Source organism: Gigantopelta aegis, chromosome 3 (assembly GCF_016097555.1).
Source record: "Gigantopelta aegis isolate Gae_Host chromosome 3, Gae_host_genome, whole genome shotgun sequence".
NCBI classification, from domain to species: Eukaryota; Metazoa; Mollusca; class Gastropoda; order Neomphalida; family Peltospiridae; genus Gigantopelta; species Gigantopelta aegis.
The window spans coordinates 80462938-80483284 of NC_054701.1; the positions used below are offsets into that span (position 1 = coordinate 80462938).

A 20347-nucleotide genomic window follows, 5' to 3' on the forward strand; every position below is an offset into this window, starting at 1 on the left:
ATCAATCACATCAAGGTTATACACAGAGCAGAAATGAAAATATTTACCAAAGTCCAACGGACTACGTTCCCTGGGAGCCTTCCTATTCTGGTTCTCCTAGATATCTCTAAATCCTAGCTATTTATTATAAAAACCAGAATTCGCCTGGGGTACAAGGCGGTACCTCCCCCTATCATCTGATATTTCCACCGCGACCAAGCGGTATTATTTCTCTCTGATCGTCAGACTTACTGACGCCATCGTCGCCAAATCACGGCTGTAAAAACCGCACTCGCAGAGGTATTACGTAACTACTCGCCACATGGCCTCCACAGCTGGACTAAGTGCATATTGGAATGCCCGATCGCGCGAAGTATTACGTAACAAGTTGCCCATCTGGGCTTAAGTGCAATTAAACTGCACACGGCCCTCTAACACAATTAAAATCGCCACAGGCGAAAAGAAATTAAGAAATACCGCCACAAATTTCAGTCACTGTATTTTTAAAACCTCAGTTTGCTCAATCGGTCTCTACTGCGGATTAACGGGAAAATGTAATTTTGACATGTAGTCTTATCTCTCTTTCAGGAAACGAGTGGGCGTATTCGGATAATGATCTAGGTTCGTACATTACACTTACTATATACGGTACTTTATCATCATAATAATAATAATAATAATAATAATAATAATAATAATAATAATAATAATAATAATTAGTAGTAGTAGTAGTAGTAGTACAATAATAATAATAATAATTATTATTATTATTATTAGTAGTAGTAGTAGTAGTAGTAGTAGTAGTAGTAGTAGTAGTAGTAGTAGTAGTAGTAGTAGTAGTAGTAGTACTGTTGTTATTGTTATGAACACTGCCGTCATTATATCACACTATTCACCGTGATTCAGATTATTACAGTTATCGTCATCATATTTATTCACTGAAATTCCTTAATAATCTGGTGTATTATGTGATACAGCAGTAATTGCCATGGATATTACACGCCAGGGGTCGTACCTACTAAACTAACATGGGAGTGTGGATGGTGCTGGCAGTAAAACAAGAGTCAAATCACAGTACTGATGGTCTAGGGGGTTCGGGGGTGAGAGGCAACCCACCTTCATCCCCATATTCAAGCAAATTTTCTCTCTCTTTTTTTTTCAAAATATTTTTAGGTGAGTATGACTCGACACCCCCACTATAAACGCTGTTCGCCACAGTCTAGACACCCTGCTAAAATTCCTGAACACACCCCTGAGGTATTTAACTGCAAGACAAAAAATACAATTTTATTTTCGTGTGTATGGGGGTGAGTGTGGGGTGGTAGCGATTTCTTACCACCACCAACGCCACCTCAGATACAGTCCTGATTTCTAACATTATAAAAAAAGGCCTCGGTGGCGTCGTGGTTAAGTTATCGGACATAAGGCTGGTAGGTACAGGGTTCGCAGTCCGGTACCGGCTCCCACCCAGATCGAGTTTTAGCGACTCAATGGGTAGGTGTAAGGCTACTACACCCTCTTCTCTCACACTAACCACTAACTAACTAACTACCAACACACTGTCCTGGACAGACAGCCCAGATAGCAGAAGGTGTATGTCCAGGACAGCGTGCTTGAACCTTACTTGGATTTATGCACGAAAATAAGTTGAAATGAAATGAATAACATTACAAAAAAACCTTTCTAGTGGCATCAGTAACTCAGTTTATACTGTGGTGCGATAGATCCCCTTAGCGGTGCCATTTTATTTTTCCTCACTACGGAGCTACACAGACTGAGTACTAAACAACGTGGTATATACTCTTTATTGGTCACATTGGTGTTACTAATCACACGAATAACTTGTGATGACATCGGATTTCGTTTCTCTTCTAAATTGTGTCGTAAACACCGTAAGCCTCCCAGTTCAGAATACTATAAAACAAAAATCATTTGGATGTATTTATTATGCTCTTAGGAACTAGCAGAAGGGACCCATGCGCTTGAAGATAAAAATATTTACTTTTATCCCGCAACCACTGTTTCTATGATTGATTAAAGCTAAGACAAAAATACTAGCAGATTATTATTACTAAATGGTTCTTTTGACCTGTAGTAGACCTGCGTATGAGACAGGGGCCGGTGTCGAGAGGGAACTGCCCCCTAGTGCTGGAGCAAAACCTTTAATTCGGGAAAACATTATAGAGATATTCTGGCAAAATGTGCTAACGTGAGACCTTTTTACCATTTACCATATTACCAGCAAAGGTAGTTGTACAAATGCGTAGTGATTCATTTGCAAACCTATATAGCTGTTTGGTAGTAATGCTATTAAATGTAAATAAATGTTGTTATCCAGATTTGGGCATTTATGAAAACCAGCCTCCCTCATCCCCGTCTACAAAAAAAGTGTGTACGTTGAACTAGAGCAACGTACAATGTAGGTGAAGTAACAGAATTAGTTTTTTTCTTAATTTTTTTATGGATTGCAGGATAAAAACAATAACTAGTTAATAACATAGGATGTCAGCTTTATTCTGTTCAAGCACAATGAGAAATTCCGCTCGGCAAGTCTTGCGGAATTTCCCATTACTATCTTCACCGATATCCTGCGTCATTAGTTACAAATTATTCTATATTTATACCCCTACTATATATAGACAAAAAGAAAGACAATAAAAAGACCCAACTATCCAGATAGTCTGAAGACAAACCAAGTAAGCCTACTAAAATCCTATATTTAGGGGGCGTGAATCAAAATTCTTCAAACTAAGTAACTAGATTGGTGGATATATGTATACAATTGCTACTTGCCACCGTTAGTTTCGTTTCACTGCATTGGTAATAAAGTTAAGTATGCCAAGCACTAGGCTTTTTAAACCAATACCTACACTATAAGGGTTTAACCCTTCAAATTAGATAGCTAGGCTAGTTTAACTCCCCCTCCGTCATTGTATTCAATGCTATACAAGGACGGAGGGGGATGGGTGGTCATGAATGACCGTTGAACTCACTAGAATAGGGACTTAAGACAATAGGTACAACCTTAACACAAAACTAGGATTCACACACAGACTACACGCTCACTGCACCAGTACACAGGGTGCATTGACTAATGATAACAATGCACCCGCCCCCATTTAATGGCCCAGCACGTACTCTAATAAGGAACCGGACAAAAGGATACCGGTTCCGAGTACACAATTGCAATGCACCTGGGGGGAAGCTGAACAAAAGAATATCGGCCTCCCCCACCCAAACCCCCAATACTTGCTGCTGGTAATAACTTGGTACTTGGTGATGCCACGACCAGAAGCGGTCAGGCCCTTTATAAGGACCCTATGGGCAACCTAGGGAGACACCACGGCATCGTAAAGGTCTAAAATTAACGAGCTACTCTCGATTCACTAATATCAAAACCTATATTAGCTCGGCCATTTACCTTTCGACCAACCGTTCAAAATTGCGCCAAATTCCCTCAATCAAAATTGCGCACCCTTTTCTCTTTGGCATTTAACTGCTCCATTCAAATTCCATAGCACCACCACCACCCCCACCCGCCTGCTACCGATTTGGGCTGCTGGTGCTTCCTTGCACCTGCCAGTGCAGGCGGTCCCTCCTCTCCCCTCCCCCCACCTTTCCTGTCATGGACGGAGGAGTCGGCCAAAGCTGGCTCTTGTGCCCACGACAGGCGTGCGCTACAACATCTTGTTCTGAATGTGCACGTAAAACCCTATGACATGACATGACAATAAAAAGGTGCTTGTCCCTCAAATTATAGTGTGTGCCCCCATACCCACCGCATCCCACCCCCGACCCATTATGCAGATCAATCCTACGGGTCTATTATGATATACATGTATTGTTTTTAAAATATCCGTTTACGTTTTGTGAACCGAAGATATATGGCAGAATTTACGAAGCCTGTTTTCTCAAACGCAGATGTTTTAAGCATTGTAAATGCATGTAGTTACACGCGTGTAAGACATAAACAGGTGTTTTAAGCATTGTAAATGCATGTAGTTACACGCGTGTAAGACATAAACAGGCTTCTGCCCATATTCGGCTCATGGTGTTGTATTCTTCAATTATCCTTTGTCTGTTTTGAGTAGGACCGGAAAACTGGCCCACAAGTCTTCCCGACTTGTGGAGGTGACCGACAGTCTCCAGTCGAAGTTGTATCTGACCTGGTGGAACCAGGCAGAGGTCTAACCGACTTCAACCTCAGTCAACTGAACAACACCAATGGCGTGTCGATGGTTATAGCGAATATTGGCGGATACACGGGTAAGGCGCAAATTCCTTCTGTCCGTAATCAGAATGCGAATATGTAATCATAATCCGTAATGTGTATACGTATATATAATCGTAATCCACATGCGTATACGTAATTGTAATGCGATACGTCTGCGTAATCGTGATCCGTTAACGTAATCGTAATCCGTAATGCGTAATCCGTAGGAACCACTCTCTAAGAAAATAGGTTGAGTAGATTCGATTTATGCGTCTCCATACACGTGGTCGTATATATGCGTATTAATTAATTACAAGTATAAGCATATAGATTACGGACGCATGACGTTTGCGCCCAATACAACATAAACACACAAACACCATGGACAAAATCGATGCAGCAAGCAAAAACACTTCAAAACGTCTACCCACCCCCAAAGAAAACAAAACCAGAGTAATAAAACACTACCACCACCACCACTATCACATGCAACAACAATAACAACAACAATACAAAAATAATAAAGAGTCAAAATGCACCATCGATTCATCAAATCTATTGATATTTGAATTAATCGACATTGCTCGAGAGCTTGCTCCCTTTTGACCAATTAATCGATTCCAAGTCCCGTAATCAAGTACAACCGAGTACAATACAAAGTTACTTCCCTTCTTGTTCCTTGGGTGCAGAATGCTTTAACTTAAATAACCTGTGTTTTTCTTGATACATAATTATATAGAAAGATCATTTACTGATAATTAAAAACATGTGGTGTTTATATATTATGGAGATTGAAATAAACGTATGCAGATATATACGTCAGTTACCTTATACATAGTAGTCTTTATAACATATAGTGAACTATGTAAATTACCTTTGTGCAAACACTATTCTTTGATTTATGTTTGATCAAAAACAGTTATTATATATATTTAATGATGCCCTTGGAATGCTACATGGATACGGCAAATGTCAAGTGTTTACGACTGTTGGAACATTGTACTCTCTGTTTGCAGTTAAAATTACGGTCAGTGGCAGTCCTATTTACATTACCGGAGGAGGTCTAGAGGGGCGCTACAGACTGGAACAGTTTCACTATCACTGGGGGTTACAGAATCACCGAGGCTCAGAACATTCTATCGATGGAGTTTATTTCCCAATGGAGGTAACTCGAGTACCTCGATATCGATCCGTCATCATCATTGTCATCATCATCGTTGTCGTCGTCATTATTACCATCACCGTCATCATCATCATCATCGTTGTAATAATCAATATCATCATCAATTTCATCATCATCATCAACAACATCATTAAATATATCTCTCTGCCGTCTCTCTCTCTCGATCTTTTTCTCCTCTCTCTCTCTCTCTCTCTCTCTCTCTCTCTCTCTCTCTCTCTCTCTCTCTCTCTCTCTCTCTCTCTCTCTCTCTCTCTCTCTCTCTCTCTCTCCATATCTTTTCTCTGTGATTTACAACCTTAATCTAAGGTGTTTATTTCGATATCTTTTATAACGCTAAAAGACCCAATTTTATTTCATAACACGAAATGGTCAGAGTACCCAGACTCTGGTTCCTGGAAGCGCTCCACCGATGGCATCTGACGTGATGACAACTTTTCTTTAGTCCTTTGCATATCTTGTAGGCTAATTAATTTGTGAAAATGTTTATGGTTGCATGTATACGTGTGAAATCACAATATTGACGTACCTCGATATCAATACATCATGATCATCGTCATCATAATCATCTGACCATCTCATCATCATCCTCTCCTCTCATCTGACCATCATCTCTCTCCTCTCTCCTCCCTTCTCTCTCTCTCTCTCTCTCTCTCTCTCTCTCTCTCTCTCTCTCTCTCTCTCTCTCTCTCTCTCTCTCTCTCTCTCTCTCTCTCTCTCTCTCTCTCTCTTGCTCTGTTGTGTATGTGTGTGTGTATGTTTGTGTGTCTGTCTGTCTCTGTCATATATTGTGATAAGGCTTGTTATTAGTTCTCTGAATATCCACCCAGAAGTGCTTATGCCTATCATAAACAATACTTATGCCAGAATGAAATGGTTTCGTTTAAACTGGTTGAAGACTAAATACCAACACAAATATTATAGTAATTCCTTTCAGACATTGATTATTCATCTTTGACAAGACATCGCATTGGTGTCATGTAGAGTGAACCCGGTTATTTCTGAATCTAGTATCTTTGTCTTTCAGATGCACATCGTTCTATATAATGACAAGTACGCCAACTTCTCTGTGGCTGTACACGAGAAAAATGGCCTTGCTGTATTAGCATTCTTTTTGAAGGTAAGATGTTCCCATCCCGGGAGTAAGTACCGAGAACGTAAATAATTGTCAAATATGGCAAGAGGGGAAGGTGTGTCAATAAAAACAGTAACCAGGGTAGAGTACCATAGGTTCTTCTAAAATGAAAAGGGTACTTTTGTTATATTATCATCCCTATCTATAGTCCGTCCCACAGGGAACGCCTGTTTGATACTATGAAATTTACTAAAAGTTATTTATTTCTGAGCCGATTGTTTTGTAACTTGCACACGCCAATTGTATTTGTTTGTTATTTCCAAAACACTTTTACTTTTCTTCTTACGATATACCAAACTGAAATTAGTAACAAAATACATTTTTGTAGAAGGATGGAACGGACTATAGTTATGGCTATGTCTACTGGCACTATATTAAATTGAACAAATTCAAATTAATAAAATAATCATTCTATGTTTTGTGCGCAATGCATCATTTCAGAACTACACTGCAAGAAAGGAGTGCCAGTTAAATACATTTACTTAGAGAATGTTCTATTGCCGATATGTTGAAAGTCATTCGAGTGGATCCGCAAATGTTTAGCCGCTCGATTTAATGTACACCATGTAACTGATTGCTCTAAGCTAGCTCGACACTGAAACACGGTTTTGCATTAATAGTATGCAGGTTTTTTTTTTTTTATTCCTTCATTCTTTAATTGCTTTATTGAAACGTGGGAGCGGGATGTGGAGGGCAGACAGTATCAGTGCGATGGTCTGGGGGATGGGAATTTGACGGCCCGGAGAGCCGAACCTGCTATGGAGTTCGAGGGCTTCTACTGCAAAGCTTTCAATATCTGAGCACATTAACAGCTGGCGCTCTTCCTCCCCCAAACCCACCCCTCCCCTCCGTTTCGCGGCATACGTTTATGTTTATTTGTGCCTGCGTGGTCGGTTTGGGATTGATCCCCGTCGGTGGGACCATTGGGCTATTTCTCGATCCAGCTAATGTAGCACAACTGGTATATCAAAAGTCGTGGTATGTGTTATGCTGTCTGGGGATGATGCATATAAAATATCCCTTGCTGATAATGAAAAAATGTAGTGGGTTTCCTCTCTATATGTCACAATTATCAAATGTTTGATATTCAATAGCCGATGATTAATAAATCAATGTGCTCTAGTGTTGTCGTTAAACAAAACAAACATTTTTTATTTTTGAGAACATTAACAGAAAATGTGTGTGTGTGTGTGTGTGTGTGTGTGTGTGTGTGTGTGTGTGTGTGTTGGGAGGGGGTTTTGCCCTCGCGCTCCACCCATTTTGCGGCCTATGTTTGTCTTTATTTGTGCCTTCAGCCTTGTATAAAAGCTTATGTATTTGTATGTAGTTTTAATCGATGGAATAAATTAATACAGAATAAACTACATCCCTGATAAAAACACAACTATAGCACACGTTTGGTGAAAGCTTCTTTAAAAAAAAATGTTTTCTAGGTTGCAGAAGAAAACAAAAACATGTTCCATATGATGAGTCACTTCTTGGACATCAAGTTCAAAGGTTTGTGTTGTTTATTCAGTAGCTTAAGTGGTGACCAAGGCAGGGAATACAATGAGAACTTTACGTCAAACGAGCACACGGTGTCTATAACTGTTAAGCGGTTGATATCATTATTATCTCTGTAAATACTTCTGTGTGTATTTGTGTACATCAAGGGGCGGGATTTAGCTCTGGCGGTTGAGTGCTCGCCTGAGGTGCATGCGTTGCAGGGTCGAACCACCTCGGTGGATCCATTCAACGTATTGTTTTCTTAACGTTCCAACCAGTGCATGCGCTTTCTTGTCTGTGGAAAAGTGCATATAAAAGATCCCTTGCTGCATTAGGAAAAATGTAGCGGGTTTCTTCTGATGACTATGTGTCAGATTTACCAAATGTTTGACATTCAATAGCAGATGATTAATTAATCAATGTGCTCTACTAGTGTCGTTAAACAAAACAAACTTTTTTAAATATCAGACTAAAGACCAAAACACAACCACAATAAATTACTACCCTGGCGCATTTTGACCAGACATAAATTGTGTTTAATGACACCACTAGAGTACATTGATTAATTTATTATTGGATGTCCAACATTTAGTAATTCCGACATGTAGTCAGGAGAGAAAACCCCAACATTTTTCTTACAGCAGCAAGGGATCTTTTATTTGCACCATCCCAGAGACAGGTAAAGCACATACCACGGCCTTTGATCAGTTGTGGTGCACTGTTTAGAATGAGACAAAAACAATCATTTGAATGGATCCGTCGAGGTGGTCCGATCCTGCGACGCAAGCATCTCAGGAGAGCATTCAAACGACTGAGCTAAATATCCACCTGCTTTGAGATCTCCCACGACAAAAAACACGCAAACTTTCACTGTCTGCTGTTTTGCTTTTTTAATGGTACATCATCAAGTTGGATTGAAAAATGTGAAACCGAAACAAAATGTTAACATCGTCGGTTTCTTATTATGATTTTTGCAACGAAACTATCTAAGAAAACAGAAATTAATTTTCAAGTCATATCTAAGAATAATATTTTATCTTAGCCCATGTTTCTTTAGGATTTCACAAACAGGAAATTTAACTAAATATCGCTTTTTGATGTTCTTTTGTTAAACTACAGACGCCAGAAAGCCAATTGCTGCGTTTCCTATAGCATCTTTGTTACCAAAGAAGCTGAAGACCTGGTTCAGATACGAAGGCAGCCTGACCACGCCCCCTTGCTCTGAAACGGTCACGTGGACTTTATTTAAAGACGAAATCCACATAGCAGAGGCACAGGTTGTGTAGCATTATACGTGTGTACGTTCGTGTGTGCGCACATATAAAAAAGAGGTGGGGAGGATTCATTCATTCATTTCAACTTATTTTCGTGCTTATATCCAATTACGGCTCAAGCACGCTGTTCTGGGCACACACCTCAGACAAAATACATTTATATGTTTTCCGACACAGCTATTCGTCGAGAGAAAGAACGAGATGAACCCCCTGTATCCACATAGGCACTGTTATATGTACCTTTAGACATGACAGTACATACCGCGGCCTTCCATGTACTAATACTGGAGCACTAGCTGGGACGGAAAAAATAATCCACTGAGAAGGGTATATACAATGCCCCATCGCATTTCTAGAGAGGTGTGAGGGAGGAAGAGGGTTTATGTGAGAAGTTTTATATGTGTGTGTGCGTGTGCGCCATTTTTGTTTTTAACTTGTTGGGTTGTAATCTGTTTTTTAAAAAAGCATTTGGGTTTTTTTGTTTGTTATTTGTGTGGGTATTTATTCAATTAAATTTTCGTTTCGAGTGGTTAAGCTACGAAGTCGGTCATCTTTATTTTTCAATGAACTACATTTAACGCGACCTTCAGTTACAGTATTTTCGATGATGCTACAACAAAGTATGTTTATTTTCAGATCCAGAAATTTCGCAATATCTTGGAAAACGACAGAGGACAAGAAAATGTGACCCTAGCTGATAACTTTAGGCCACTGCAGCCGCTAAACAGTCGTAAAGTTTACACCAATCGTAAAATTGACACACGCGAGAGCGCACGTTCAATTACCACCGAGTCCACAACGGAATAGGCCCTACGCATTATAATGCACGTTGTAGTTGTTGTTGTTGCTAGTATTAAATGTGAATGTATGTTATACTACCAAGTCAAATCCCATTGACGACAATAGTAACATATGTGGCTAAAATTCCTACCTAAAGCGTATCAATAGACATAAACATCACAGATATAAATACTACCACCCCTCACTCTTAAAGTGAATCAGAAAAAACTGGGGGTGAAGCTGCTCATTTTAGAGAGAACGGGTAGCGTCTATGACTACACTAGTTCCGCACAAAATTTGAGTACTTTTTTTTTCACAGGTACACTTCACATGTTTCAAGCACAATGCTTATTGACACAATGGTACTAGATGAAATAAAATAACATACATTTTTTGCCCAGATGAAACTATTTTTTTATACCCAACACACTCACATTTATCACTAATCACAGGACATGCGGTATTAACTGCTCTATCAAACGTTTGGTGCACCTCGAACTTTGACCCAGCCGGAAGTTATTTGGTTTACTACTACCTACAACACCGCAGATTTTTCCAATGACCAGCCTTATTGGTAGTACTAAACAAAATAACTACCGGCTTGGTCAAAGTTGGTTGGCGGTGCACCGAACTTTTGATAGAGCAGTTAATACCGCATGTCCTTTGATTGGTGATAAATGTGAGTGTGTTGGTTGTTAAAACACAAGTTTCATCTGGTAAATTGTTTATGCAATTTTATTTCATCTAGTACCACTGTGTCAAGTAGCCTTGTGCTTCAAGCATGTATGAGGTACCTGTAAAAAAACAGTACTCAGATTTTGTGCGGAACTAGGGTAGTCATAGACGCTAACCATTATCTCTGAAATGAGCAGTGTGACCTCCATTTTGTTCTTATTCACTTTAATGGTGAGGGTTGGTAATATATATATATATATATATATATATATATATATATATATATATATATAGATAGGAGTTTTAGCCACATATTGTCCTCTATGGGATTTGAGTTGGTGGTATACACTCTATAGGAACTATTCTTAGTTTGTTGCATGTTTTCGACTAAAAGTTTTTTTAACGATTTGTATTACATATTAAATATATTTTCTGGATATCAGTGTTTTTATATGCAATGTGTTCTGAACACTAGATATATTAACCATCGGCTATTGGATGTCAAACATTTGGTGAGTTTGACATATAGTCGTAGAGAAGAAGCCAGCTACAATTTTCCATTTGTAGCAAGGGATCTTTTATATGAACCATCACACAGGCAGGATAGCACATACCACGGCCTTTGCTATACCAGTCGTGGATCACTGGTTGGGATGGGGGAAAAACCAATCTGAGAATGGGTCTACTAAGGTGATTCGATCCTACGAGTCAATCACCTCAGACAAGCGCTCCAGCGACAGGGTTAGATTCTGTTCCGCAGAACAAACAAAACCCAGAGATAGGAAAACGAATCCCCTCACTAATAGACCACTACCCCAATCCCGTCGCAAGCGTCCAAATACAGACAAAAACGAACACGACCTTTTTCAGGGAACTCACAAAGGGAAGCGTATTTTTCTAACTGTATATTTTAATATAAACTGAAAGGACATTTCTCCAGCATATGGAATTAATATAGTTGGGTTTTTTTCATTTAAATGTTTCATTTGCATATTCACAATAGACGGATCAGGCAGATTTCCAATGGATATGAACTCATTTATAGGCCTATTAGAGATGAGAAGGGTGTGGGTCTTCATTTTAAATTCATTTAAGTCATTTTTATTTATTTATTTATTTACTTCTATTTTTTTGTCCTTCTTTTTCTGTTTGGAGTGGTGTGTGTGTGTGGGGGGGGGGGGGGGTTAGGTGGGTATCATGATACATTGAAACAAGCTTGCTCTTTCCATCAATGTATGTATTAAAGGACAGCTGGTCGTTGTCCGTCCATTTCAGCCTTGGAAGCACACACTTGCATTTAAGGGTCTTTATCGACCGAAAACCATCTTTATGACGATACACATGACAAAATATACTACACCATGATTCCCTAACCATGACCTTAAGTCTGCAACAGTGTGGCTACATTGTTTAACAACACCACTAGACACATTAATTTACCAATCATCGGCTATTGGATGTCAAACATCCAAGGGCCGAATTTACAAAGGCCGTTTTTCTCTTACACGCGTGTACAATACACGCACGTTTAAACACCACTTACACGCGTGTACAATACACGCACGTTTAAACACCACTTACACGCGTGCGTATAAACGCCCGTTTAAACTAAATTTACAAAAAAAGTTACACGCCCGTTTATACACACGCGCACGTTTAACTCATGAGAAGTGAACTCTGCAATATTCTGTGAAATCAACGAAACTCCAACACTAAGATAATCACTGACAAACCCATACATTATGAAAGGGGGTGTCCATAGTAAGTTTCAAAATGTAAAGTAAATGGAATGTCAGGCGTTGAACGTGTATAAGCCTTTCCAATGATGGGCGGGGTGCAAAAACATGCCATTACGATACACCGAAGTATATTCCTATTCTGAAAACAAAATTATGGGATAAAGGGTTGGGGATCCGGACCCCTGGACACGCTGTTGGATCCGCCCTTAAAAATGGTGTTGTTGCACGTTCAAATTGTGTTGTCTATTTTATATGCCTCGTAGTTCTACACATTGAAAATTGCCATGGACAAAAAAAACGAAATGATAATTTTTCCGAGGATGAAAGAATGACTATAATACTAGCCATCAAAGAACGTTCTGATATAATTGAAGACAAAAGTAACAACGCAGCAATAATGAGGGGAAAAAACCCAGCATGGGTTGAGGTTAGTGCAGAAATGACAGCGGCATTACCTAATCGATAGTCGTGCGGTATAAAGGACTATAAGGAGTTGTGGAGGCGAATGAAAATTAAAGCAAAAAAGATTGCCAGGGATAAGAAAGTAGATCTAGTTAAAACAGGGGGTGGAGAACAAGTTTGTGGCGACGTTGACGAAGAAACATTAATAATATTAAATATTATTAAAAAAGATCTGAAGGTGTTCTTCACCACTTGGGATGATGATAGCGAGCTTCAACCACTGTCATCTGCAAATGAGACACCAACCCCAACCGGGAAGCAGACATCTCAACTGGAAACCGAGGATATAGAGCCGACTATCCCAAGCGATCAGTCGCAATCCTGTTCTAACTCGAGGTAACTACTAAATGTAATTGGTCAAAATTCAATAACAACCAACCAATTGCAATATATTCATTTATTATTAACAGGTATTAATTTTAAATATTCCAAAATCATCATCATTAATAACATATATAACATGTATGGAGGTGTAATTATTTCACAAATTATACACATGTATTAAACATTGTCAATACTAAACTAGTAAAATAGCACTGGTTGTTAAAATGGAAATACATCACCAACTCTTAATTATACAGAAATTATAATATATTATGACTACAAATCTTCTTTCAGTGAATCCCACAGTTCTCATCAAGATCCATTGCCGATAAACCAGTCAAGCGATTCCTTTGATGGCCAAATACCTAGGCACAGTTCCCAATCAGACACTGCAAGCAGAGGGTTCAGGTATGCTTTAATGTGCATATGGGAAGCTAACATAACAATGATCCATCTCTTAATTTTAGAGTGTACATTAACATACTTGTTAACAGACTTTTTCTGTGTTTGTTATTTCAGACGTGGCACCAAACGATCTTCGGACAACTCTAACAGGGACGAACTGGTGTTATGAAGAGGGCGGAGGAAGCCATGTCCTACCTGCAAGCAGAACATGAAGCAAAAATGAAGCTAATAACCTTACAGCAGGAGGCTGCAAAATGCAAAAAACAAGCATATCAGGCAAAGCAGAAATACTATGACAAAACATATAGAAAACTATGCATCGATTTATGACATGTAATTTTCTGGTTAATAAACTGATCAAGTAACTGAAGCTTACATGAAATTTTGTCTTATGTATCGTTGCCTGAATACATCTCCTCTCACGTCAACCTCTTCATTGGCTACATGTTGAGGTTGTCCATCTTCATCAGCTGAACCATCGTCTCCAGGCAGCGGATCATTACGCTCCCTGGCAAGGTTATGGAGGCAGACTGTAGCTACCACAATAGCCATGTTGTGCTGTAGCTGAAAAGTTACAAATGTAACATTGCTCTTATTTGATATCAAAGGAATTAATGTAATGGTAACACTCCAGTTCTGATTTTTTAAAATGAAGGGAGTAACCTTCATTAACCCAAAATGTGTAACAATATAATGTCACTTTACTTTTCATATAAGATACTAAATTGCATACCCCTACCCCCATTTTTAAAAAAGCAGCGCTCGTTTGGAATACAGCAATTTAAAGAAATATACTTTTATATATGTATATATTTTATTCGAAAAACATGACCGTGTGTTTTTATTTTCATTTTGATTAATTCGTTCTATTTTAAATGCGTTTGATAAATCTTTGATAGTAATTGAATTTCGCCCCCCCCCCCCCCCCCCAAAAAAAAAAAAAAAAAAAAAAAAACACAAACAAAACAACAACAATTATTATGTATATCATTTATCGGTCTAAATAATATAATGGCATAATGGGATCTTCCGCCCCAAAACACTTACCATACTAACAATGAACTTTCCATTGATTATGGGTCGTTAACAATAATGTTGACATATAAGTATTCGTATAACGCATAGAAAAGGGGCGAAGGCCTTCATGTATACTAATTTAAATCATCAGTAAACATTTATGTGTAATTTATTTTTTGTATTTATAAAAATGAAGCACGCTATGTCTGTTCAAAGCATAAATTAAAGTTACAGTTTGTTTTGTTTAACGACGCTACTAGAGCACATTGATTTATTAATCATCGGCTATTGGTCGTCAAACATGTTTATTTTCTCACGCAGTCAGAGAGGAAACCCGCTACAGTTTTCTGTTAGTAGCAAGGCATCTTTTATATGCACTTTCCCACATTCAGGACAGTACATACCACGATTTGTTGTATACCAGTCTTGGGCACAGGTTGGAACGGAAAAAAGATCAATCGGAGAATTGGGTCCACCGAGCGGGATCGATCCTTCGAGCGAAGAATCTCAACCGACTGACCTAGATCCCGCCCCTAAAGCATAGATTAATTAATGGTTACTTTAAAAGGTAATTTTATTGTACTCACCGAACATCGAAGTCGATTGCCAAATGCAACACACGGAAAGCGTCGTTTCCATATTCCAAATGCCCTTTCGATCACCGACCTTGTCCTACGTTGGGCAACGTTATAACGTCTTTCCGCTTCAGTATGGACATTCCTGATTGGCGTAAGAAGAAATGACGTGCATGTGTATGCTGGATCGCCCACCAGGATCCCCCTAATGGTCCTATCTCTATATTGTTGACGTAGCATGGAATTTTAAAAAATCCGGGAATCGTGGGCTGACCCGTACCATCGACTAACAACGTTAGTGAAAAGCAGGTTGGAATCACAGACAAGCTGACAGTTTAGGCTATACCAACCTTTCCTGTTAATAAATCGTGCAGCATCATCTCCACCAGGGTTGATAATCGGAACATGAGTGCCGTCGATAGCTCCAATAATTTCCGGCATTTGCGCTATATCAAAAAATCCCTGCATAACAGCTGTTCTTGCTTGAAGGTTGTAGGGAAAATGCAAAAAATTATGTTTCACACTACAAATGGCGTCAGTTACACGATGAATTGCCTGACAGCAAGCTGATTGAGAAATGGTAAGTGTATCGCCGACTGCTTTCTGGAATGAACCACATGAATAGAACCGAACCGTGATGGCCAACTGCAATGCTGGTGTCAACGCGCTGCTTCTCCTTGTGGGGTGGGTTATATCCAAACGGATGGTTTACATTAGATGCACAAAAGTATCTTTACTAAGTATAAATCTACCGATAAAATCCTCATCTGAGTATTCCTCAAGTGGGTTAAATCGGTCCCTAAATATACGTAACCGTCTTCTTTCTTGCATTTCATCAGCCTCTTGCTGAGCAATTTGAAATAAAGCGACGATGTCCATTACTGTGTGCAACAAAAATTTCTGTAGTAATGATTAAACGCACGAAAAACAACCCATTACCCGTGTTTAGCAAATCCCATTGTTATTTGATCAGTCGTTTAAACACACGTTTAGGAATGAAAAACGCGCGTTTAGCATTTTGTTATCAAAATAACGTTTTTCGTTAAACGCACGCGTTTAATAAGTTTTTTACGCGTGTAAGATAAAAACAGGCTTCGTAAATTCGGGCCCAAAGGTAACTCTGACATAGACCTAGGCGAAACGCTGTACATTTGTGCATTAGCAGCATGGTGTCTTTTCATATAAACCTTCAGTACACGCAGGGCAGCACATTCCACGGCCTTTGATATACCAGTAGTGGGGCACTGGCTGGGACGCGGAAAACCCTATCAGAGAATGGGTTCACCCAGGGTGGCTGGGGTTCGATCCTATGACCCAGGTATCTTAGACGAGGGCTCTATCTTTGTCAAAATTGTGACAGCTTACAGAACCATCGATCCAAAGTTGGTAATATAAGTGGAGTGAGGTGAGGCGCAGCGGTGTGTCGGTGGGAGGGGGACAAGGGGCCACTTACCACATTCTGGATCTAGACACGAACATTTATTTTGACTTATATTCGCTAGTTAAAGTGTATATTAGCTTTACATATTTAAACCATAGACATTTACTGACATTTGCCTCGAAAAATTGTATTTGTAGAATGCCAGATTTTGAATGTTAGAGCATCATGTTTCTAAAACTTTCCATTGGGAGTGTCAGTGCTACAATTTCAATTTTGTAACAATACAGTTTATATGCCTATTTTTACAGGTACAGTAAGCATTAGTTAATTGGTAAGCTGGCATCTGCCAACTATCCATTAACATGGTCGTCCATACCTAGTTTACTACCTACCAGTTAGTCCAATTAGGGGCATGCAATAATAATATTTTACAAGCAATCGAAGACACAATCTATTTTAATTGTTAACCCGGATGTATTGCAGGACGTATTAACGGGTATACCATGACAACTAAATACCACTACCGTTAAGTTCCTTTACCCTGGGACGTGAGACTCGGACAGAACAGGTTCTGTTCACACGCCTTGAAGTTCTCTGGCAAAGCACAAACTCTACTGGAAGATCCTAGTGACATTACTACAACTCCTCCTCTCCCCCCCCCCCCCCCCCCCCCCCCCAGTGCTGGAGCAAAACCTCGAATTCTAATGATTGACATATTCGGGCAAAATATGCTAACCAGTGACCTGTCTATCATGCATTTCCATCATTCTAATCTACACTCAACATTAGTTGTCCAGATTTGGGCATTTTCGTTTAGTTCGGGCAAAAGCCAGCCTGACCCCCTACACAAATGGAATCCCGTACGCCTATGTCTATACCCATGGTCTGTGTTATAATCATAACGTATTGTTTACATGTTGAAATAACAATCTATAATACACATTGTGATTTCTGTTGTTCATTCACTTAAATACGCCAGAAATATGAGAGAAAAAAGGTTACACGATGTTAATAGCATGCAACCGAGCCCCTCTAGAATGGACAGAAATGCTATACTAAAGGAATACAATACAATAGAATAGAATAGATGTTTAACGACACCCCAGCACGAAAAATACATCGGCTACATGGTAAATGCAAAACGTTTTACTAAAGGAAGGAAGGAAATGTTTTATTTAACGACACACTCAACACATTTTATTTACGGTTATATGGCGTCGGACATATGGTTAAGGACCACACAGATATTGAGAGAGGAAACTGCTACTCTTTTCGATTTGCAGCAAGGGATCTTTTATATGTACCATCCCACAGACAGGATAGTACATACCACGGCCTTTGTTACACCAGTTGTGGAATACTGGCTGGAACGAAAAATTGCCCAATGGGCCCGCCGACGGAAATCGATCCTAGACTGATCGCGCATCAGGCGAGCGCTTTACCATTGAAGTACGTCCCGCCCCCGTTACTAAAGGAGTCAAACGAGAGTTCACTTAAAACATTTCAATACAAAGTCCTTCGTAATAATTCAATTGTTTCTTATTCGTGATATTGCATCCAACAATTTGGTACACGAAAAGGACTGATGAATATGTCGTGAATTTCGATCTCAATCACTCCCCCACCCCCACCCCTTCCCAAATGTTCAATTGTTTTCACCATGGATGCCTGACCTTTCGTATACTTTAATATTATGTGTCAATGTGGAAAACAAATATGCGGACACCCATGGTTGGACGGTTAACGTGAATCAAGAATATAATAAAAACAATTTACAAACATTTCGGTATATCTGTATACATGAATTGTCACCTAGATTTGGCTTCTAACGACAGACGCCTTTAAAACGTTTACTTGGAAGCGGGGAGCGAGTGAGCGGGGGGGGGGGGGGGGGGGGGGGTTGGTCACTACTCCCAACTCTGAAGAAAAATAGAATGTCAACAAAACAAATTCACTTTGGTAAATTATTTGATGACCGCGTAACCCATTCATCACCTTGAAGCAGGAAATGTTATCAACAATTAAAAGTCTATAAAACTATGGTTAACTATTTTGTTGACACTTCCTGCTTCACTGTCATAAATATGTTACGCTGCCTCCAAATAACGTGAAATCTGGAAGCTATTGCATACCTAATATTAAGCTCCACCCATGCCAAGGTATCAAGATTTATTGCACATGCGACTACAAAGAAAACAATGCAGCATTATTGCTGCAATATATACGGTGTAATATAAATAGATTCTTTGTCTGTCTATTGGCAAATAACCGGAGGTGGGGAGGATTGAGAGGGTCACGTGGCCCACATTTTTGACGCAGCAAACCTTTTTTTCTTGTAGTGAAAAACTAAAACTATTTGCTTGTGCCCCCTCTGAACTCCCCCCCCCCCCCCCCCCCCCCCCCCATATACACATACACACATTCACTTTATATTGGACAGCTGGAACTGGCTTGGGATTCTAGATCTCTCCGCCTGTGAATGTGTTAAACTTCTCTATCTAATCATTCACAACACTTTTAATTATGTCTGTTTTGTTTAACGACATCATTAGTGCACATTGACTTATTTATCATCGACTACTGGATGTCAAACATTTGGTAATTTTTTATATAGTCTTGTAGAGGAAACCCGCCACATTTTCCCATTAGCAGCATGGGGTCGTTTATATGCACCATCCCATAGACAGGATAACACATGCCACGGCCTTAGATATGCCAGTTTTGGTGCACTGGCTGGAAAGAGAAATAGCCAATGAGCTCGCCGACCTGGTTCGACAGCGCATCAGACGAACGCGTTACCACTGGGCTGCGTCCCGCCACAATAGTTTGAGAGGAATCAAAAGCCCGTGCGTTTTCCTTACAGAAATAGCACGAAACGTCTATGAGTGGGGTAAGGTGGTTAATCAAGTCCAAGCGTTGTTCGCACAGAAATAGAACAGGGTGTGCAGGTTGGGAGGTGGGGGGGGGGGGGGGGGGCGAGAATAGGGGAGCCTAGTGCGCGACTGGTTTTCCCTTCATAGAGGTGTGGCGGGACGTAGCCCAGTGGTAAAGTGTTCGCTTGATGCGCGGTTGGTCTAGGATCGATCCCCGTCGGTAGACCCATTGGGCTATTTCTCGTTCCAGCCAGTGCTCCACAACTGGTGTAACAAAGACCGTGGTAGGTATATAAAAGATCCATTTCTGCTAATCGAAATGAGTAGCCCATTAAGTGGCGACAGCGGGTTTCCTCTGTCAATATCTGTGTGGTTCTTAACCATATGTCGGACGCCATATGATCGTAAATAAAATGTGTTGAGTGCGTCGTTAAATACAACATTTCCTTCCTTCATAGAGGTAGCACATGTACAAGGCTTGGCGGTGTGCGTGTGTTGTGGGGACAGCTAAAGACTGACAATCACCAATGTTACATTTCATATTCAAATGACCTTCCCTCCGTAAAGAGTTACTTCAAATGCACCAAGCTGCTGGTTGATGTGGTCGAATGAAAAATCACATGTACTAGTGTTCAATTTCACTTTAAATTAAAAAAAGAAAGAAAGAAGAAAAAAGCTCTCTCCCCCATTGCATATGTTCAGGTGACCAGGATAATAAACCAATGAATTGTTTCAATGAGCCTTACTTCAATGATTTTAGCGTCGCCTCTGCTTTAATACTTCGATGACAGGTGTAATGGTATAAAACGGAGTTGCGCCGTCTAAGGTGCTTGGAGCTATGGATATTTAT

At 39.8% G+C, this 20347-nt stretch overlaps 2 protein-coding genes across 3 annotated transcripts; one reads left to right on the top strand and one right to left on the bottom strand.

Annotated features, from left to right (window-relative positions):
* The first annotated feature begins 1007 nt into the window (after positions 1 to 1007).
* On the top strand, positions 1008 to 10220 carry LOC121368870 (carbonic anhydrase-like). Its single transcript, XM_041493626.1, has 7 exons — positions 1008 to 1079; positions 4071 to 4245; positions 5209 to 5357; positions 6400 to 6492; positions 7941 to 8004; positions 9112 to 9269; positions 9903 to 10220. The coding sequence occupies exons 1-7, from the start codon at positions 1008 to 1010 to the stop codon at positions 10071 to 10073; spliced, it is 882 nt and encodes a 293-aa protein (XP_041349560.1). The 3' UTR covers positions 10074 to 10220.
* Positions 10221 to 13394: 3174 nt separating this feature from the next.
* On the bottom strand, positions 13395 to 15512 carry LOC121366582 (putative nuclease HARBI1). Of its 2 annotated transcripts, none has more exons than XM_041490966.1 (3): positions 15256 to 15512; positions 14028 to 14215; positions 13395 to 13635 (listed from the first exon to the last, which is right to left on the bottom strand). In XM_041490966.1, exons 1-3 carry the CDS (start codon positions 15481 to 15483, stop codon positions 13629 to 13631), a joined length of 423 nt encoding a protein of 140 aa, XP_041346900.1. In that variant the 5' UTR covers positions 15484 to 15512; the 3' UTR covers positions 13395 to 13628. The 2 variants fall into 2 exon arrangements, with proteins under 2 accessions (XP_041346900.1, XP_041346903.1); XM_041490969.1 differs by lacking the exon at positions 13395 to 13635 and adding an exon at positions 13745 to 13846.
* Between the last annotated feature and the right edge of the window lie 4835 nt (positions 15513 to 20347).